This window comes from Acinonyx jubatus, chromosome E2 (assembly GCF_027475565.1).
Source record: "Acinonyx jubatus isolate Ajub_Pintada_27869175 chromosome E2, VMU_Ajub_asm_v1.0, whole genome shotgun sequence".
NCBI classification, from domain to species: Eukaryota; Metazoa; Chordata; class Mammalia; order Carnivora; family Felidae; genus Acinonyx; species Acinonyx jubatus.
This window is the reverse complement of record NC_069396.1, coordinates 32,821,835-32,837,675: the sequence shown is the minus strand read 5'-3', so window position 1 is coordinate 32,837,675 and position 15,841 is coordinate 32,821,835. Positions and strand designations below refer to the sequence as shown.

The 15,841-nt window shown below is 39.2% G+C and overlaps 1 protein-coding gene across 5 annotated transcripts in view; it reads left to right on the top strand.

The window, feature by feature from the left end:
• The window catches only part of CYLD (CYLD lysine 63 deubiquitinase), a 69,001-nt gene that overhangs the window by 40,740 nt on the left and 12,420 nt on the right, over nt 1–15,841 (top strand). For all 5 annotated transcript variants that reach the window (XM_053211211.1, XM_027044509.2, XM_053211213.1 and 2 more), the window contains 6 exons: nt 5,064–5,443; nt 6,332–6,497; nt 7,873–8,014; nt 9,278–9,400; nt 12,179–12,270; nt 13,154–13,220. In XM_053211211.1, coding sequence (XP_053067186.1) covers nt 5,064–5,443; nt 6,332–6,497; nt 7,873–8,014; nt 9,278–9,400; nt 12,179–12,270; nt 13,154–13,220 — 970 coding nt within the window. The remainder of the gene's footprint in view (nt 1–5,063; nt 5,444–6,331; nt 6,498–7,872; nt 8,015–9,277; nt 9,401–12,178; nt 12,271–13,153; nt 13,221–15,841) is intronic.

Below are 15,841 nucleotides of genomic sequence, written 5' to 3'. Positions count from 1 at the left end.
AATATCTTGCCCAAGGCCACACAGCTAGTGTTAGTGGCGCCAGTCTTCCAACCCAAGTCTGTGTCACACCTGACGCTTTTGATCACTACACTATGTTTCTCTTCACATTGCTCTTCGACTGCTTTTTCTGAAGATATCTCTGCTCATGTCTCTCCTTTGGTTCATGTCTGTTAATTTTTCCCTAGCCCTTGGGAGGTAAAAATGCGGATTCCTTAGTTTGGCCTGCCCGGACCCTTCATGGCATAACGTCTTAGTCGTCTCTCATTTGTCGTGCACTCCTGCTCCCGCCATGCTTGGAGTGGGGCCATTTTGGAATGTGCCATACTTTCTCTTTTCTTGGCGCCTGTTGTTCCTCTTGCCTGGAAATCCTTCTTCCTATTCCTCCCACTCCATGCTTTGGCTTACTTCTGTCCATCTGTTCAATCTCAGCTTGGGTATTATTTTCTCCTGGAAGCCTTTCCTGTCTCTCCTAGGTTAGGTGAGGTGCCATCGTAACTGTTTGTCGCCTGTCTCCTCTGCCAGACTGGAGTTCCAAGTGCCTCGCACAGGGCTTGGCACGCAGTACGTCTAGGAACTATGTGCAAATGAAATGAAAATAAGAATTTAAGAGTACTGTAGAACTCTGTAGTGACTTTTTAGCTATCATATGGATTATCCACAAATGTAACAGTCCAAGCCCACTGTCAACATCACTTGGGCTTAGATACTCACACGGGAAATGACTTGAGTGAGCTCTTAGATTTTGTCTTCTCTGTGCCTTCATTTCTACCTGAGTAGGGTGTTGTGAAGCTAGGCAGTCACAGGGCCTCATCAATCCCCAAGACTTCTTCCTAGCCACAGAGCAGGAATCTTCGTTAAATGATGCCTCCCCAGGAGATTGTCTCTTGACAGACTGCTTTTGTTAAGGTCTGGCCCTTTTGTTAACTGTTGTTAGCTCTCTCAAAAACCTTGGGAGTGCCCAAACAACAAGGGTCTTACTGGCAGCGTCTTAGGGTGAGTCACAGCCCTGCTGGCTTCTGCATGTGCATGGCCCATCCAGAGTGGTTAGGGCACAGCCCGGCTCTCTCACGCTGTTGTTCCTCGTAGCCTCGTGAATGCTTTTCCTACGAGCTTGTTTCTTTCTAGGGAACGGAAACTGGTACAAGCTGGGTTTTGTCATAATCTAGGTAACATTGATTCTTCAGGTTTATGCTATAATTGTATCCTTAGACAGTTTCTGTGGTGTGAGAGAATATTTTTAACTTCTTGATTCTAGTCTAACATTGTATAATAAGTTTATATAAGAATATTGATCCTAAGTGGGATATGTAAAGTGATGAAATCTACATGGAGTAGGCCTTCATCCTTAAATTAGAAAATAGAAGTGATATCAGTGTGAAAAGAATATTTCTTTTCTATCATTAATTTCACTTGTACGTTTAAAAAGCTTTTTTTGGGGGGCATCTGGGTGGCTCAGTCGGTTAACTGTCTGACTTTGGCTCAGGTCACGATCTCGCGGTTTGTGGGTTTGAGCCCCACATCAGGCTCTGTGCTGACAGCTCAGAGCCTGGTGCCCACTTCGGATTTGGTGTCTCCCTCTCTCTGCCCCTCCCCCACTTGTGCTCTCTCTGTCTGTCAAAAAACAAACATTTAAAAAAATAAATAGAGGGGCGCCTGGGTGGCTCAGTCGGTTAAGCGGCCAACTTCGGCTCAGGTCATGATCTCACGGTCCGTGGGTTCGAGCCCCGCGTCGGGCTCTGTGCTGACAGCTCAGAGCCTGGAGCCTGTTTCAGATTCTGTGTCTCCCTCTCTCTGACCCTCTCCCATTCATGCTCTGTCTCTCTCTCTCTGTCTCAAAAATAAATAAATGTTAAAAAAAATTTTTTTTTTAAATAAACAGAAAGCTTTTTTTCTACAACATTTGATTTATGCATTCAGTTTTTTCTTAAAACAAATATCGAGTCTTTTCTTGTGTTAGTGGCTATACCAAATGCTATGGATTCAACCACAAATCCACATGAAAAACCATAACAAAATTCCTGTTCTATGGAGCTGGTTGGTATTCTGGTTGGTATGACACATAGTGAACATTTAGAAAGACAAGGTAATCATCAATTGTGACATGTGCAGTGAAGGAAATGAACAAGGCATGACAGCAGCTGGTGGGGAGCCAGCCACCATGGAGTGTTTTGGAAAAGTCTCTTTGAGGAAAGGGTATTTGCGTTTGAGGTCTGGATGATGTGAATGAACCTGTCAGAGAAAGAGCTTGGGAAGAACATTCTAGGCAGAAGAGATAGTAAAGGCAAAGGCCTGAGGTGAGAAAGAGCATTCGAGGAACAAGAAGTAGGCCAGAGTGGCTGCAGCATGGGAAGCAAAGAGAATAGGTGTGTACAGTGAGTTCGGATAGGTGGGTGGGAGCTAGGTCATCCAGGACCTTGCAGGTCTCAGTGAGCAATTTAGTTACCTGTTATAAGAATGATGGAAAGCCACTGAAAGTTTTTAAACAGGGGGATGATATAAGATCATGTAAGATCGTTACATTTTAAAAAGATCTCTCTTAGAGTTGTGTGGTGAATAGTTTGGCCAAGAAGGGGGACAGACCAGGAAAGAGACTGGTTACAGGGCAAAAGATGATGCCCTGTGGCTTAGATTAGGGAGATGATAGGGGTGAAGGGAAGAGGATGAATTTGAAATATATTTTGGAAACAGACCCAAATACTTGATGGATTTGGCTTTTGGGCTGGAGGGGTTGAGGGTTTGAGAAAGAAAAGAATGACTTTTAAAAGTCCTATATTTAATATCATTACTAAAGAATCTTAAATGGATAAGGTATAAAGAACAATAAGAAAAGAAGTACATTGAACACCCATGTAGTCACTACTCACTGTAAGAAAAACATGATCATTGCCCTTGAAATTCCTTGGTGCCTCTTCCTAGAGCCCTCTTTTCACGCTCTCCTCTGAGCTTCCATCATCTTTAATTTATTCTCCTGGTTTTCATGATAACTTTCTAAGTTTGTGTATCTAGACAGTATAGTGTTAGTTTAGCATGTTTCTGAGTTTTATACAAACGAATCAGCCTGTGTGTATGCTATGTAGTTTCCCCCTCAATATTATGTTCCAAGATGCACCACAGTGGTTTATGTGATTATAATTTTTTGTTTTCATTGCTGTATAGCATTCCACTCCATTTCATTCCATTGCTGCAAAATATATAAATATACCACAGCATTCGTCCCCATTCGACCATTGATGGACATTTGAATTGTGTTTATTTTCCTGCTATGATTAACAGCTTAGCCGTTAACCTTCTTACACATGTTGAGGCTATATAACCAGGAATGGAATTATTGGGTCATGTGATATGCACATCTTTCCTTTACTAAATCATGCCATGCTGTTCCCAGAGTAGTTATACCAGTTGACGCTTCCGTCAGCATTTTGGGAGGGTATCGTTTCTCCTCATTCTTACCAACAGTTAATATGCTAAAAACTTTAACTTTTGAAATGGCATCTCACATTGCTTGTGACTTTCTTTTATCTACTTTATTGTGAGGGCAAGAATCTTTTCGTTGATTCGTTGGTGGTTTGGATATCTTCTTCTGAATTGCCTTTTTAAGCCTTTTGTCCATTTCTTCTTAGTTGTGGTTTTTTTTTGGGGGGGGGGTCTTTTTTATATTGGTTTATAGACCTTTATCAAATTTGAATCCTTTGTCAAATATATGTATTTTAAGTGTTTTCTCCTTGTTTGGCTGATATTTTCATTCTTGCTATAATGCCTTTTAATAAGTAGCTCAGTTTCATTGTGATCATATTTGTCAGTCTTTTTCTTTATGATTTGTATACTTTTGTTCAAGAAATTTCTCTCTGCTGTAAAATCAGGAAGAACATTCTTCTGTATTGTCTTCCAGAAGTTTATGGTCTTGCCTTTCACATTTGTCTTTAAGCTACCTGGAAATGATTTTCGTGTAGAATATATTCAGTACAAGTCCAATTTAATTTTTTTTTTAATGTATGGGTAATTGATGATCTCAATATTATTTATTGAAAAGTTCATTCTTTCCCCACTGATCTGCAGTGCCTGGCTGGCAACTGTAATAGTTCTTTTAAGAAAATAACTTTTGGTTTTGCTTCTCTTTTTATGTGTTTGTTTTCTCTTAAATGATTTTCTGCTTTTGTATTTATTCTGGCTTTGATCCTCTTTAGTGTACGTTTGTTTTCTCTTCCATTAATTTCTGTTTTGTGTTTATTCTTTCCTTGTGACTGACTTTTTGGGCAGTTAATCTGTTCTTTTAACTTCCTAAGTTGTATTCTGAGTTCATTACTATTCTTTTTTTTCCCTGAAATAAACTATGCAGTTTATAAATTTCTTTTGTAAATACTGTGTTAGCTGTGTTCCACGAGTGTTTGTTGCTTCTTTCTTTTTCTCTTTTTTCTTTATTTTAAAAATTTACATAGTCATTTCTTTTTTGATCCTTTAGCTATTTAAGAAGCATCTTTTGGGGTGCCTGGCTGGTTCAGTCTGTTAAGCATCAGAGTATTGGTCTCCACTGAGGTCATGATCTCGCAGTTTGTGGGATCTGGTCCCGTGTTTAGCTCTGTGCTGGCAACGTGGAGCCTGCTTGGGATTCTCTCTCTCTCCCTCTCTTTCTGCCCCTGCCCTGCTCTTGTGTGCGCATGCTCTCTCTCTCTCTCTCTCTCTCTCTCTCTCTCTCTCTCTCAAAATAAATAAATAAACTTGAAAAAAAAAGCATCTTTCTAAATTTTTGGTAGCTTTTTGGTACTGTTTTCTAAATTATATTATAGACAAAGAATAGAACGTATTTAATACTAACCAATAATGGATTTTTTTTTTTTTTTTAGTTTGAGCCATTGGGTGCCATTTACCTAGGTAGAAAAATTTGGAGGTGGGAAGAGAATGTGGAACACTGTTTTGGAGAGATTAAGTGTGCAGTGCTTACAAGAATCCTACTAGAGTCAAATGGGCACTTAACACTAGTCGTGTATGTTGATTTTCTTTAGAGATGTGGGCATTTTTAATACTCTCGAATATGATTCTCTAAATAAGAACACTTTTTTTTATAGTTGCTGAAGACCCCGCAAAGTCGCTTACAGAGATATCTCCAGACTTTGGACATGCTTCACCACCACTGCAACCTCCTTCCATGAACTCATTATCTACCGAGAACAGATTTCACTCTTTACCATTCAGTCTGACCAAGATGCCCAATGCCAATGGAAGCATTGGCCACAGCCCGCTTTCTCTGTCAGTTCAGTCCGTAATGGGAGAGCTAAACAATGCCCCTGTCCAGGAGAGTCCACCCTTGGCCATGGCTTCTGGGAACTCCCATGGTCTGGAAGTGGGCTCGCTGGCTGAAGTTAAAGAGAATCCTCCTTTCTATGGGGTAATTCGTTGGATCGGTCAGCCGCCGGGACTCAACGAAGTGCTAGCTGGACTGGAACTGGTAATTGAATTTGACTTAAACACTGCAGCTCTTCTCTCTCTGGACTTTTGTGCAGTTTTTTCCCACTTAGGCTTTTTTTGTGTCCAAATGTTCTATTCATCAAAAAAGCCGTCACTAGAGAAAAATTTTATTACTGTGTTGCCTGGCTTCTTTGGCACCCATGAAGCATCCGGTCTGTTTGTTCCTGATGTCAGTTGATCTGTGTTCAAGGAATGAAAATAGATTTTTAGGCTAATGTGTTTAGACTCATTATATTAAGCAACATAGAGTAAGAAAAGCAAATCTGTTATCAGCTTTCTTTTTCTTCCTCAGTCTCCCTCCCCGACTCAGTTCTAATATTTATATCATACATTGTAAGATTAATTGCTGTTTTTAGAGATTTTTTGAGATCTTAGTAGAGGGAAAGGTTTTCCGTTTGGAGATTAGGAAAGCATATTGTTTGGCATTTCACAATCTGGAGAGGATACTTTGAGTACCCCTAGCTTTTATTTATAAGATGTAAAATACTAAAAATTTAAATGTTTGCATGCTAGTGAATGCTACTTTGGGGGAGGTTGTTAAAATAAACAGCCTCTGCCCCTTAGTTCCAGTACATGTGGAGTTGATGTGGGGAAGTCACACCTTTTAACCAGGGAAGGTCTAAGCATACATTCTGGAAGGAAACGCAGTGAGGACTTCATGCTGGAGTCAGGAATTTCTTAAATGATCAGTTGTGGGCAGAAGCGCTGCTTAGCCCACCCCTTTTTCCTGATGGAGTTCTCGGGACAGGATTCCGTGATGACGGAATTCTGAGAAAGGTGAACCAGAAACCAACTGTAGAAACCATAATGCTGCGTATGCTGTGCTGCACGGTGCAGAATAACGTATATCGAAGCATTTCTTTTTCAGGAAGATGAATGTGCGGGCTGTACAGACGGAACCTTTAGGGGCACACGGTACTTCACTTGTGCCCTGAAGAAGGCGCTGTTTGTTAAGCTGAAGAGCTGCAGGCCCGACTCGAGATTTGCATCCCTGCAGCCAGTTTCCAATCAGATCGAACGCTGTAACTCGCTGGGTATTTGATGCCTTTCATTTCCTTACAAATCTGCAATAACTCTGGTTCTGATCTCAGGCCATTTTGCAGTAGGCCACAGTGACAGCGTTTCAATATATTTCTGGCCAACGTTCATCAGGCTTGTAAATCAGTTAAAAGTGCTGCTTGGTGTCTAAGAGAGTGACAATGGTCCCAAGAGGGGACTTTTGAAAAATGTATTAGTCAGGAAAACAGTTTTCTCTTCCTGTTGGTTTCTGGCATTTAATTAAAAAAAAAAATTTTTTTTAATGTTTATTTATTTTTGAGAGAAAGAGTACAAGCAGGGGAGGGGTCGAGAGAGAGGGAAACACAGAATCGAAGCAGGGTTCAGGCTCTGAGCCGTCAGCACAAAGCCGGATGCAGGGCTCGAACTATGCTCTGCGAGATCATGACCTGAGCCGAAGTCAGACACTTAACCAATAGAGCCACTCAGGCGCCCCTGCCGGCATTTAATTTTTAAAAACACAGAGGTAGAAATTGAATTGTGGCCTTCTTTTGGCCCTGACTACCTTCCCGATGTATCATAAAAGCATACCAATAACCATATCTGATTAAGAAGGTCAGCATTATTATATGAAGCAGTTTTAGATTGATTGATAGAGGACAGATCCCCTTCATCACTTGTAATGGGTGACAGTTTCTTGATGTTCTCCCTTTCCAGTTTTGGGTAATAGTCGTGAAGCATCTTGAGGGTTAAGTGACTATCAGTAGGAAAGCCATCTTTATGAAGAACATTTTTCCTTACAGTTGAAGTACATTTTTTTCCAAAACTTTGGAAATTTTTGTTTTCTGACTTGAAGACGGAGCATCTCAGATAAATAAAATATTTGGGGAACAAAATATTTTACTTGGCACATGTTTTTTATACACTACTGAGTACTCTAAGGTGTTTTTTAAATGGTGGAGGAAGTGGGGCGCCTGGGTGGCTCAGTCGGTTAAGTGTCCGGCTTCGGCTCAGGTCGTGATCTCGCGGTTTGTGGGTTCAAGCCCCGCCTCGGGCTCTGTGCTGACAGCTCGGAGCCTAGAGCCTGCTTCGGATTCTGTGTCTCCCTCTCTCTCTCCGCCCCTCCCTCACTTGCACTCTGTCTCTCTCTCTCTCTCTCTCTCAAAAATAAATAAACATTAAAAAAAACAAAAAATTTAAGCGGTGGAAGAAGTGAGATTGAAAATGAACACTACCATTTTCACTGGCCACGCTGAAGAACCATGAAACCAAACCCACCTTTAACTTAGTTTTAAGTTGGGAAACAGATTTTGCCTCACGATACAAAAATGTATCTTAAAACGAAGAAGTCTATCAGAGTACATGTTGTAGTAGTCAAAAGGATGCTTTTCATTTTCATTTTTATGTTGGCAGCATTCGGAGGCTACTTGAGTGAAGTAGTGGAAGAAAATACCCCACCCAAAATGGAAAAAGAAGGTTTAGAGATAATGATTGGAAAGAAGAAGGGTATCCAGGGTCATTACAATTCTTGTTACTTAGACTCAACCTTATTCTGGTAAGTTTAAAATTAGCGCGGAGACATGTGTGCACGTGCGTGTGCGTGCGAGGAGCCGCTAACTGCCTCTGAGTAAAGAAACTGGGTGGCTGGGGAACAGGGAAAAAGGGAGGTTTACATTTCACTGTATACCCTTGGAAGCTACTGAACATCGTCTCAGGGTGCTTGTATTAACAAATTAATATAAAAGTAATGTGGTGAATGATCAGTAAGAACGATAGTGTTATAGGTGGGACAGATATTCTGAGGGTGTCTGGGAAACCATGTAACTGAAGACAGGAAGTACAGTATCTTTGTCACGTATCAAACAACATGACTTGGTAAGTCATTGGCTGCTTATGTGTTTGCATAAGGAGGAAGTGTTTGCTTCCTTCGCTAGGTCAAGGCAATCATAAGGCAGCTTTATGTTAAAGAGTTACTTTTAGTAGAAGCACAGATGCCCTCGCATACATAGTTGATTCCAAAGTCCAACGACTTAAGGCGACAAGAATTTTTATGCTGAGATTGAACAACGTACGTTGCCAGTTTAGTTGAGCATAAGTGGCCAGGTCTATACAGCCACATTGTAAGAATTAGGAAGTTAATTGGGGTGTTAACATTTTAAAAGTGGGAAGAAGAATCAACATGGTGGGCTATTTGGGCAGGATACTGTCCGTCTCTTTTGTGTGTGGACAAAAACAAGCCTTACGGAATTGATGCAGTCCTTTTTAGATTTCGTGATACAAATTTTGTATCAGCCAAATTTCCGTTTTCTTTGGTCCCAGCAAGTCACTGCTGTTAGTCACTCGCAAGTGATTTTGGCATTCAAAGGAATTTGTATTTCTGCAAAGGGCTGTAGGGAGAGAGTAGTGTGCTATCTAATGTAGGTTGTCATTGCATGTGTGCGTGCCTTGAGCAGTAGTTCCCGACTTCCTCCTCTGTTGGTGTCGACTTTGACTCAGATTTGTAGGCCCCTTTTCAGCTTTTGCAAAGAAGTTCTCTTAATATTCTTGAGGCCTATTTTTATCCTTTAACACGGTCCATCTATATTGTGCTTTCTCAAGATTGGTATTTTTAACCTGGAAGGATCTCTAGCCCCTGTTGATTGAACCACAGGAACCTTAGCAGGTGTCTTTGGTACCTGTGTTAACGAAAAGCACGAATTTGTAATGTTCCTTGTTCTCCAGACTTGGTTGTTTTTTCTCTCGTTACATTCTTTTTAGTATCTGTGTCCCCAAAAGTAACGTGTACAGAATAAGGAAAACTATTCCTTTTATTTTACAGCTTGTTTGCTTTTAGTTCTGTCCTGGACACTGTGCTACTTAGACCTAAAGAAAAGAATGATGTAGAATATTATAGTGAAACGCAAGAGCTACTGAGGACGGAAATTGTGAATCCTCTGAGAATGTAAGCAGAAGACCCAGAATTGTTTTGTCTTTCGATGGTGTCCAGTGCTCTGTTGTTTGGTACAATAAGTAATTCACACCTGCTTTCATTTATTAAGGGATGGGTGGAAATTCGTTCTCTCGATAAAGCATTTACAGTTTTTTCACCTTTACTGTCTTATTTAGTTTCTCCCATCTGGTCATGGTGTAGCACATAGTGTATGCCATTAAATGATGAAACCGTTTTGGTACAGTATAGTACAATTTAGTAATTGCAGTAGGTTCGAAAAGCTGATAAGAAGTACTTGTCTTCTGCTCGAGCTTATTCCAGCCGTGTGCCTAACAGTACACCCTCTGGTCTAATTCGCATGTCTGACTTCTTAAACTTAATTTTATCTGGAAAAAAAGGAGCAAGGGAAATTTTTATTTAATTTTTTATTTTATTTGAGAGAGAGAGAGAGAGAGAGAGGCAGGGCTTGAGCAGGGGAGAGGGGCAGAGAGGGAGAGAGAGAATCGGCGTGGAGCCTGACATGGGGCTTGGTTCCATGACCCTGATCATGACCTGAGCCAAAATCAGGAGTCAGACGCTCAAGTGACGGCCAGATGCCCCATAGAAAATTTTAATTTGTAGAATAGCTAGTGTTGAATACTCTTGTGTTGGAAACAGATGAGGTGTATTTTATTAACACATTTCTTGGTTAAAGGAATCCATTTAGGCCTCCCTGCAGATCGCTTAAAAAAGTGATGTTTTTGGTCATTTCCTAGTTTGTGAATTATAAATATGTCTTTGGTCACTGAAAGCAATTTGTAATGATACAAGCACAAGTAATAAGACATTAAGTAAAGACTTTTCATAAGTGGTGATAGCAGGGATACATGATAATGCCACATTATAAAATTTAAACTATGAAGTTAGGGCCATACATTATAAAAGACATCTGTTCACTCAGGAATATAGAGAGCCACCTATGGAATTTAAAGTCCATATTAAGATGAATTTTTAAGTCTTGTGGCACATTTTTATTGTTTAACAATTGAAATTTAAAAGAGTTTGAGGGGTGCATGGGTGGCTCAGTCACTTAAGTGTCTGACCCTTGAGTTTGGCTCAGGTCATGATCTCACGGTTTGTGGGTTTGAGCCCCACATTGGTCTCTGAGCTGGCAGCATGGAGCCTGCCTATGATTCTCTTCCCTCTCCCTCTCTCGTGCTCACTTGTTCTCTCTCTCAAAATAAATAAATAAAACTTAAAAAATTGTTTGATACAAGATTTTGATGAAAAAGTGCAAAATATTGAACTATAAAGAGCATTCAGAATGGCCTACTATGTAACATGGCGAAGAAAGTAAATTATAAGGGAATAAATTTCCCTACTTCTGTCTTTTGTTTTCTTTACATTCTGTAATGGTGAAAATAACTGTTTTTTTTGTTGTTGTTTTTTTTTTACCCTTTAAGATAATTATGAGGCTTGATTTTTACATCAGTTATTTTATCTTACGCAAATTTTTAAATATACCCTCCGTTTCTTCCCCCAAGTAATTGATAATGGAACAAGACAGATCAAATCCAAAACTCTGAGTCATGTTACCACTTCCTTCCTTCCGTCCCAGACACCCTAAGTCCATCAATAGACATTACTTGGATACTGTTGTCCATCCAGTTGAGAATCATGATTAACCAGACTCTGTCGCCCTGTCCACAGCAAGGACCTTGTTGTGATCGAGATTCCCTGTGTCTGCAGTGTTCGTACCTCTATTATAGCTGACTGGTTTTATTTGGAACTGAAACCCCTGCTTTCTCTATTTCAAGCTTCTCAAAGGCAGAGATCCTTTTTTTCCACCTTACTCTTTTTGTATTCCCAGAGGCTGACAGGTTAGATTACTGTGTAAGTGGTGGGTGCCCAGTATATGTTGGTTGCAAAGGGTTAATGAGTGAGTGAAGAGTCAATATACAAAATGGATATAAGATTAGCTAGTTCCCATTTTTCTCGTTAAACATATGGTGGCCTCTAAGGTTTCTTCTGAAGGCGTTTTTAGCATAGAATTTTGTCAGGGATTAACCTGAATGTGTTAAATGTGTCCTGTATTCGGACAAAGATGAGAGAAAACGTCATGCACTCATGCACGTGATGACCGGCTTGATTGCACACCTTCAGTAGTTTCTTATCAGTGCCCTTTGCCATTCCCTTTGGTGGCTTTTTTGTCCTTTGGTATTGAAAGGACTCTCTCTTTAAGTTGTTTTTTAAAGTAAATGCTTTGCTTTCTTAAGCAAATAGTATTAAAAGACCAGTCTTGGGCAGGGGGCAGCGCCTGGATGGCTCAGTCTGACTTCAGCTCAGGTCATGATCTCACAATTCATGGGTTCAAGCCCCGTATAGGGCTCTGTGCTGACAGCTCAGCGACTGGAGCCTGCTTCGGGTTCTGTGTCACCCTCTCTCTCCACCCCTCCCCCACTCATGCTCGCTCTCTCTCTCTCTCTCTCTCTCTCTCTCTCAAATAAATAAACATGAAAAAATTAAAAAAATAATCAATAAAAGACCAATCATTGTACTTTAAAAATGCTTTTTCTATATTAGTATATGACAGCTATTTTTAAGGCGTAGTAGTTAGTGTCTGGGATAATTCTCATGCTAGATTTTTAACTTGCAAGCGTCAGGAAGTAGCCTGTAATTGTGATTTTCAAAATAATTGTCTAGCCTATTAATTTATGTATGACATGTTGGAATTATAGAAGAATGTGATTATCAAAAGTGCTATACTAATTTAATGTATATGCCAGTGCTAATTGTTTGTTATCAACGTAGATACGGATATGTGTGTGCAACAAAGATTATGAAACTGAGGAAAATACTTGAAAAAGTTGAGGCTGCATCAGGATTTACCTCGGAAGAAAAAGGTGACTCTTAATTTATAGGCTATGCATTCAAAATAACTTGAAAGCATATGCTAAATTATTGGTGGAAATGTGTGTCTCTGTAGCTTTGGGGGTTTTATTTTTAAACTAGAAATTCCTTTCCATGTGATGTGCGTTTTTTAAAAAGTTTTTCCCTAAATTCCAGTTAGTTAACATACAGTGTAATATTAGTTTCTATGTGCTGTGCAGTTTTGTCCCCTTTTTGTAAAATGCTTTACCTCTTCTAAAAGTGAGTGATACGTGGGAAGCCGTCTAGTTGCGGTACCTTAAGGGAATAAATAGGTTTTTTTCTTTCCTTCCAGTGTGATATTTGGCATTGTTTCCCTTTCTGTGCTGAAGGGTTGCATTGGGTCTGTCCCCAGTTTTCCAGGTAGCTTTTCTTGTTATAAAGGGAGTCAAAAAATGGCTAACTGGAATGAAGCTTATGGTCAGAGACCATATTTTAATCTATTCTGAGCTAATGGATTTGCTCAGAGATCCAGCTCCTGACTGTGAACATGTAAGCAGCACACTGTCACCAGCTGTAATGTTAAGAGACTTGATAATTCGTTAACTCACAGGAAAAAAACAAAGTTACATTTCCAGTTTTATTCTACTTACCCCTCAGAAGAAATTAAGGTGATTTCATTATACATGAATTATTATACCTTTTCATATGCAGTAAAGTTATAACAAAATTAGACTGTCGTACTTTATCATAATTATTTAAATACCCTTTATATTTTTCATAGGTAGGAAAACTTGAGAACTGTGCTTTTAATTAAAACAAATTGATTATGAAAATGAAGTCAGAATAAGAATATAACTATTATAAAAGAATAATTTAAAAATTTTGTCTGTGACTTGAGTTTTTATTTTCTTCTAGATCCTGAAGAGTTCTTGAATATCCTGTTTCATCATATTTTAAGGGTAGAACCATTATTAAAAATAAGGTAACTTTTAAATTATTACGGAAGCATTGGAAAAAATAGTCTTCATTTTCTCTGCTGTCATTCCATAGAAATGATTTCTTTAGTGATTACATAATATTGTATTTGTTTAGGAATCTTAATATGCTAGGTTCCTACAATGCAAATTAATTTAACTATTTAATTAATTTGATCATTGTCCTCGCCATAGTATCATACTTAACTGGAAGAATGAATCCAGTGTAAATTTGTGCTTTTAATTTTAACCCTAGTAATAAATATCATTGCAAATCATTTTCTTATAAATCTGAACATATCGTATAATTTAATCAATGAAAGGTTCTAAGGGAAATTAAAGATTCTAAGAGAATCTTATTCTCCCATCCAAGTACTAACCAGCCCTGACCCTGCTTAGCTTCCGAGATAAGACGAGATCGGGCGCGTTCAGGGTGGTACGTCCGTAGACAAGAGAGAATCTTATTCTAACCCAATGAGATACCACGAGAATATGGTTTTGACTATCCGTCACTCAGAGAATTAATTTAGCCTCATAGTAGCTCTCTTGTTCCCTGTTTTGTAACTTACCTTTTTTTCTCCTCTGTCTTGAATGACAGTCTTGAATCTGATGCACCCAGGTTCTTAGTGAGATGTTCTAAATGGATGAACTTTGTGGATGGTTTAATGTTCACAGTCTACATGCTGGACCCTTTTACAGTGTAGCTTGGGTTTCTCTGTTGAAAATCTTGCTCATTGGGGCGCCTGGGTGGCTCAGTCGGTTGAGTGTCCGACTTCAGCTCAGGTCATGATCTCACTGTTAGTGAGTTTGAGACCCATGTTGGGCTCACCGAATCCTAGAGCCCGTTTGATCCTCTGTCCTGCCCCTCTCTCTGCCCTTCCTCTGCTCATGCTCTCCCTCTCAAAAATGAATAAACATTTCAAAAAAAAAAAAAAAAAAGGTCTTGCTGATTTACTATTTACTTACTTCCCTAAGAGCTAATCACAGACAAATACTCTTACTTATCTTTGGGTCCTAAGTGATGTTGTTTGATGCTAGTGTTGAATTGATGGATAAGAAGGAAGGGAAGGAGGACAATACCACAGTTACAGTTTGATATTGTTTTGGAAGTTCTAACTAATGAAATAAGACATGATACATAAACGTCAAGAATACATATTTATTATCTATTCAAAGATGGTAATAGCTATATGAACACCTAGAAAATCCTAGAGAATTGTTCAGAAACTGCTAGAATTGACAAAAGACCTTGTAATTTGACCATGTAGAGAGTAATCATGGAGAAATCAATAGCACTTCTATATGTCTTCTAGCAAATATGAAAAAGGGACACTTTCAGACTTCATAAAAGTACAAAATGCTGAGAAATCAATTTTATTGAGATGGGTTTTTTAAAACCCATCACAGAGCTAAAAGGTGATTTGATTAATTAGGGAAAAAAGATTGTATTCCAGGTAAAAATATTAAATTACTTAAAGATGTTAATTTTTGTAGAATCACTTGCACATAAGCAAGATCTTAACTTTTTTTTTGAACTCAGTGAAGTGATTTTAGAGTTCTTTACAGGATGAAATGGGTGAAAACATTGAAGTTTGAAGGTTTTTTAAAAAAGAGTTCTATTAAAAGCTCTAAGGCAAAGCAATAGACATTAAACAGTGTGATACTATATAAAAGTAGAAATGTGGATCAACAGACCTGAATAGAAAGCTCAAAAATAGAATTTCAGTATAAGTCAGCTTTCAAACACAAATGAGGAAAGAAAGCTGTGTTTGATACATGATATAGGAAATCTAACAGGCAATTTGGGAGAAAAAAGTCACTTTTTCTTCTTGAAGAAATAAATTTCAGATGATCAAAACAGTTATCTTTTTTTTTTTTTTTTTTTTTTTTTTTTTGGTAGCCTAACACACCCTAGGTATGTAATAGACTCTGGTAATAACCTAGGATGAAGACAGCTATGATTCTCAGGGGGTAAGGAGGGCCAGACACATGTAGGAGTGCATCTCAGTGCTTGAAGGTCTTGTGCAGTTTGAAGAGGGCTCTGGAAAGTTCTGACACCCCTTGAAGGGGTCACTGTTCCCCTTCCCCTTCAGCAGCCTCTTCATGTGGAGAATCACTGGTTTAAAGATCATAAGAAGATATAAAAAGGTGCTTTAAATGTTAGCCCTTCTTTCCCAAGTGTCATTCTTCACCTGTGTACCCCTTTCTGGTGGGGAGTCAGCTGATGTAACAAATAGGGGGAGGAGTACTGTAAAATCCGAAATAGTGAAACAGTCTGAGAGGCTGCATAGTAGTCTTAGAGGACTGAAGTGGCAAAGGACTTAGCTACCCAGGGGGATAAATGCGGATGTGATAACCAACATAATCAAATAAACAAAAGTAGAATTCCCAGAAATAGAGCTTTAAAAATGTCTATCTCCACATATATACTTTATGGCCGGGAGGGGGGTACGTCACTGAACGCAGTATGTACAGCTGAAGAAAGAATTGCTCATTTGGAAGATCAATCTGAAGAAAGTACCTGGAATGTATCCCAAAGGGAAAAGAAGTTGGCAAACAAGAGAGGATAAAAGACATGGAAGACAGATTCTTAGTGCAGTTCTAGAAGGAGACATTAGAGAGAACAGGG